At 45.6% G+C, this 5,786-nt stretch overlaps 1 protein-coding gene across 1 annotated transcript; it reads left to right on the forward strand.

The window, feature by feature from the left end:
- Positions 1–3,835: 3,835 nt before the first annotated feature.
- Positions 3,836–5,357, forward strand: LOC120691260 (ras-related protein RABA1f-like). The gene is made up of 2 exons (XM_039974295.1): positions 3,836–4,179; positions 4,445–5,357. The coding sequence occupies exons 1-2, from the start codon at positions 3,962–3,964 to the stop codon at positions 4,875–4,877; spliced, it is 651 nt and encodes a 216-aa protein (XP_039830229.1). The 5' UTR covers positions 3,836–3,961; the 3' UTR covers positions 4,878–5,357.
- The last annotated feature ends 429 nt before the right edge of the window (positions 5,358–5,786 follow it).

A 5,786-nucleotide genomic window follows, 5' to 3' on the forward strand; every position in this document is an offset into this window, starting at 1 on the left:
GGTGTAATGACGTCAGCATCCAGGAGAAGATTCTTTCAGCACCGGTTGAACCGGTGAGGCATCGGTGCATTGCATCGGTTCAACCGGTGGTCTCTGCGTCAGCTGTCAGGACTTCAACGGCGACTTCATGTTGTGAGTGACCGGATGAACCGACGCTACCCCACCAAGAGGCATCGGTTCTTCCGGTGATACGCAGATTTTCAGCTAACCGTTGGAGCAACGGCTACAAGACTTGGTGGCCTATATATATGCCTCACCCCGTCCATTTGAAGTGTGCTGGAGTTGCTGAACATCCCAAACACACCCAAGAACATCTCCAACCACCATAGAGCTTCATTGTACATCATATAGGCTTAAGCACACTTGTGAGAGTGCTTAGTGCTTGTAATAGGGATTAGTTCTTGCGAGAGCTCCCTTGAGAGAAGTCTTGCTGCGGCAAGCAACTTGTGATCCATCGTGTGACCCTCCGTCTTGGTGTGGAGTGGCAACGACACTTTGTGCGGGGGAAGAGGAGGCCCCCTCCTTGGTGGAGAAGCTCCGTAGTGGATTTCGGCCGGGTGACCGAGAGAGACGGTGGCGGTGCACTAGACTCGGTGTCTTGTGCGCACTTGCCTTTGCTTGCCGGCATCGCCTTGGTGGCGTAGTGCAAGACGGTGATCGGAAGAGCCTCGGTGTCCCGTGGACGTAGGCGTTTGTGCCGAACCACGTTACATGACCGTGTCTACTCGGGAGTTTGCATCCCTCTTGCACTTATCTCTTTACTTACCTTATTACGTTTCCGCATTTACTCTTTCTTGTGTGCCTTTACTTTCCTAGTTAATTTGATTAGGATTGGCTATAGGTTGCAAGTTTTTAGGGGTAAGTAGAGAGTTGCATAGATAAACCTTAGTCATAACTAGCATGTGTAGGACGTGTTAGGTTTATCGTTTGCAAGTAGATTGAGCCCTAGGTTAAAAAGCGATTAGCGACCCTATTCACCCCCTCCCCCTCTAGGGTCGGACACCCCGGTGATCCTTACAGCATGTCATGGTGCTTGTTTGCTTTGAAGAGAAATCCACCAAGTAAATGTTGCCATGCCTAAACCCCGTGAATACCAATGACTTGTCTTTTTCATGAGTTACTACAACACCATTCTTGTCAAAGGCACACGTTAGTCCAAGATCACACAATTGAGCAATTGAAATAAGATTAAAACTAAGTGCTTCTACAAACAAAACATTAGAAATAGATAAATCTTTAGAAATTGCTATTCTACCCAAACCTAAAACTTTTCCCCTTGAGTTATCACCATAGGTGACATGTTCATGATCGCCGGGGTCTTCAAGAGAGGTGAACATGCTATCATTGCCGGTCATGTGTTGAGAGCAACCGCTATCAAGTACCCAATGTTTTCCACCGGCTTTGTAGTTCACCTACACACATGAGAATTCACTTTTAAGTTTTAGGAACCCAAACAAGCTTTGGGCCTTGCACATGTGTGACAAGAGCTTTTGGGACCCAAAGTTGCTTGGGGAGCTTCTTCTTTGACTCCTTAGTGAGTTTGCCAATGAATTTGGCATTCACCTTGCCCTTCACTTTACTCAAGAGAAAATGGTTATTTTGAAACATTGATGAGTAATTCTTGGGTAAATTAGGAAGAGGACGTGATGGTAAAGTGCACTCCCTAGTGTGGTGACCGGTGACTTGGCAATGTTGGTAATATGAACCAACTTCCTTGATGAAGCTAATCTTGATCTCCGGAAAACCGAGATCGCCTTTTTGAATAACCGAAATTGAGGGGCCTCTTTTGACGTATGACCAAATGAGCGATAATGATCTATTAAGCTGCACAAACTCATTAGTCACAATAATGATTGTCATTAATCACCGAAACATACCTTGAGGGCCTAGATGCTTACAGCTACATTTGAAGCCCGTCTGTGTTGATAAATTGCTAGGGCCGTAGTGTGTAGTAGCGGTGGTTAAGCGTTTGAAAGTACTAGCCACATGCTGTAAATATGGTACGCGATAAGCCTAGTAACTTCTCGGCCCGGCAAGTGGATATACCTCCCACTCTCTCGTAAAGATAGGAAGATGAATTATATTGGAAGTTATATTAAGTTGCGCAACACCACGGGTACAGAGATGTGGTGGTTCTATGTAGTCGAGGAGAGTGGCACTGTTCCATGAACTGGAATGAGAAGTCAAAGGTTGCTTGGGAGTGACTCGACGGTGCTCCAAGCGTGTGTGCTAGGTTTATCCTTGCAATGTTGGAATTCGATTCAGAATCGTCCGCTTCTCACGAAGATTGAGACTGCTTAAACCTTTTGCTGCATAGAGTAAGAAGTGGAACAAAACAATGTTCAATATGGTTGGATGCAAATAATTCTACCATGATTGTATAGATAGGTGCTTATCTAGAATAAATAATGAAACTAGAATCTGAAAGCTAAAACTTGAAATTAAGGACATACTCTTTGTGGCTTTTCAGCAAAAGAAAACCTCAGAGCCTTCACAAGTTTTGCATGTCTAGTTAAAGGGATATTATATACTCTTCTTCGGATCAGTCTTGCTGAGTATTAGTATACTCAGTCTTATTTGTGACTTTGTTTTCAGGTAATTTTTAGGATGATTGGTGAGATTGACGTCATGTACAGGCTTCATCATGATGTCATATATCGTCGCTAGTTATCGTTTTTCTTTCCGCTGTTTATAAACTTTGAAGAACTTATTTACTTCAAATTTCTGAGGTACCCTTTTGAATTCTCAAACTTAGTTTGTAGTAACTTCTATTATTAAAGTTGTATGGTTATTGTAATCTCTGGATTCACCTTCGTGTAAGGTATGTTGTTTCGATCCGAAATATAGTGGTTTTATCGGAATTTTACCCGACAGACTATCAAATTACTCTACTTTAAGTACGTCTTAACCATTTTAGCGGTATTAGTGATGGTTAATGCATCGTCCTCGCCTGAATCAACTAACGGATCATTCCGCGAGCCGCGGCCCGCCGGCCACCAACAGGCCAGTTAATTAGACATTACACGCTAGCTGTATGCATAGTGTCAGTGAATCCCAGCTAGCGCTCCTCCACGCACGCGAACGTGTGTGATCTGAAGAATGATCACGACTACCGCCCAGCGTTCGTTACACGCCTTTTTTTTTTTGTCTTTTTTTGCGATTCGTTATACGCTTTTATAACCAAGTAGCTTTTGATTTCATCAATTGGGATTTACAACTGGGTTCAAAATGCTGCAAGACAGATTCCTCTACGATTTGATCAAGAAAAGCTTTGATAGAAAACATCAGTTCAGTTCCCTGCATTTCCTTTTACACCCTCTGTAACTTTTCTTCTCCTCTTTTTTCCCCTTTATTTTTTCTTTTTGATGCATTGTTGCTCTGATGCATGTGTTCTCGGCTCTTGTACAGCCTTTTCTCTTCAAATGGGATTTTAGGTAGGGTCTCCCTCCCGGCTTCCTAAAAAGAAAGGAAACATGATCCAAATTAATTACTGCCAAAGTGAAAAGACTATACATGCAAACATAATCCGATCTCTGTCCAATGCAGATTATATATAAATGGTACTACAAATCAGCCTATCCATTTTGCTCAAGTAATCAGATCAAATTTCCCAACTGTAGAGACACCATTAGTAATATATAGGCCAAGAGCTACTTGGTTATAAAAAACAATGCGTGAGCTGACGCTGGTTTTTAAGAGGCCTGCGTGCATGCACGTTCATGTTTAGCTTGCTATTTTCCGGCGTCCCCCCCTGCTGTCCTCAACGTTCTCCCCACCTCCCACCTCCGCCCCCTCCTCTTATACGCGCCACCCACGCCTGGCCCTCCGCCCTCCCCTCCCGCGGCAGCCCCGAGAAGCGCTGCGGGCCTCACCTGCCCGTCCTCCTTGCCCCAAGAACCGCGGTTCAGGAAGGAAGGGAGGGAAGCGCCTGCCTGCCTGCTGCCGGGGCTGACCTGCAACCATGGCGTACAGGGCGGAGGACGACTACGACTACCTCTTCAAGGTCGTGCTCATCGGCGACTCCGGGGTCGGCAAATCCAACCTGCTCTCGCGGTTCACGCGCAACGAGTTCAGCCTCGAGTCCAAGTCCACCATCGGGGTCGAGTTCGCCACCAGGAGCATCAGGGTCGACGACAAGGTCGTCAAGGCCCAGATCTGGGACACCGCCGGGCAGGAGAGGTACCCAACCAATCCGCCACCCTCCCTTGCTTACTTTCTCCATTTCTTGCACTGGTTTCTGGTCGCTGGTCCATCAGCTGCGATTAAGCTTGCCGATTCTTGAAGGAATTCAATCCACTTCTGTAGCTGCGATGCGATTGCAGTCCTGGGTTTTTTACGTTGATCTTGAATGTTCATAATGATCACCAGGCATTGTTCTCTGCATCTCCCAAGGAACAGCCTTGCGATTGCAAGACTAATGTTTGCCCTGTCCTTCCCTCTGTAGGTATCGGGCAATTACAAGTGCGTACTATCGAGGGGCTGTTGGCGCACTTGTCGTGTACGACGTGACGCGCCATGTGACGTTTGAGAATGTGGAGAGGTGGTTGAAGGAGCTCCGGGATCACACGGATGCAAACATTGTCATCATGCTTGTCGGCAACAAGGCGGACCTGCGACACCTTAGGGCTGTATCCGTGGAGGATGCCAAGGGCTTTGCCGAGAGGGAGAGTACCTTCTTCATGGAAACCTCTGCGCTGGAGTCCATGAACGTTGAGGGTGCCTTCACCGAGGTCCTCACTCAGATCTACCGTGTGGTCAGCAAGAAGGCCCTCGACATTGGCGACGACCCTGCTGCCCCACCGAGAGGACAGACCATCAATGTTGGAGGCAAGGATGATGTCTCTGCTGTGAAGAAGTCAGGGTGTTGTTCATCCTAAATCCCTCGTGACCATGGAAAGGAACCATATATATGCTCATCCCTTATGACTCCCTTGTGCTGATGCCTAGCCTGCTGGTTGGTTACGAGATTATGTTAACGTTGGTACACCAGAAAAATGCATGGTTTAGAGGTTAAGAATTTGATACCAGCTAGGTTTGGGACAAAACTAACTTTTCGCAGTGTCGTTGACATTCATGGTTTCCTTGTATGGTTTGTATGCACCACTGTTCCACACTAATAGGCCTTAGAATTCTCTCCCCACCTCACTACGTACGTAACATACCCGGCCTGCTAAAGTGTTGTAATTGGAGCTACTGATGATGTTTGCTTGCTGGGAGCAAAGAGTTTAACTTTGTTTTTTATGTCACGAGGGGTTATGTTCCACTCGGTAAATGTCCATCTGTCATTGGTAGGCAGCAAGTGTTTTTAGAGGGTTATATCATGTAATTCTCACAGATCGATGTACAAAATTTGGATTGAAAGTTTATGTTCCTCGTCAGCCTATTCATTTTCATGCTCAGAAATACACATTTACAGTTGCTGTTCATGATGGTTCTATTTGTGCCTTTTTTTTTCATCCCTAGGATCATTACACGTGAGTAATAAGTTTGTGCACGCTAGCAGTAGTATTTGTACTGATTTGTGTACGCAAACTACATGTAGACGCTAGCTCCAAAGATCAGCTGGAATTGCCATTCCTCTTTGCTACCGTCACTACTAGATTTCATTGCGACAACACTAATTCTGTTGCAATAGATAGGTGTTATTGCCACCTTTTGCATTTTTGGTCGCAATATGTCAGTCATAATGCCAGGAATAATGTTTCCTTGCAATTTGCATATTTTTTTGTTGCAATAACTGGGTGGTATTGCAACAGTTCTGAGATTTGCAGCCTGTTTGGCTGGTG

The sequence above is a fragment of the Panicum virgatum genome, chromosome 9N (genome assembly GCF_016808335.1).
Source record: "Panicum virgatum strain AP13 chromosome 9N, P.virgatum_v5, whole genome shotgun sequence".
NCBI lineage: Eukaryota > Viridiplantae > Streptophyta > Magnoliopsida > Poales > Poaceae > Panicum > Panicum virgatum.

Coding starts and splice junctions, on each gene's coding strand:
- LOC120691260 (XM_039974295.1), top strand. CDS start 3,962: ATGGCGTACAGGGCGGAGGACGACTACGACTACCTCTTCAAGGTCGTG. Junction 4,180..4,444: donor GACACCGCCGGGCAGGAGAG/GTACCCAACCAA, acceptor TTCCCTCTGTAG/GTATCGGGCAATTACAAGTG.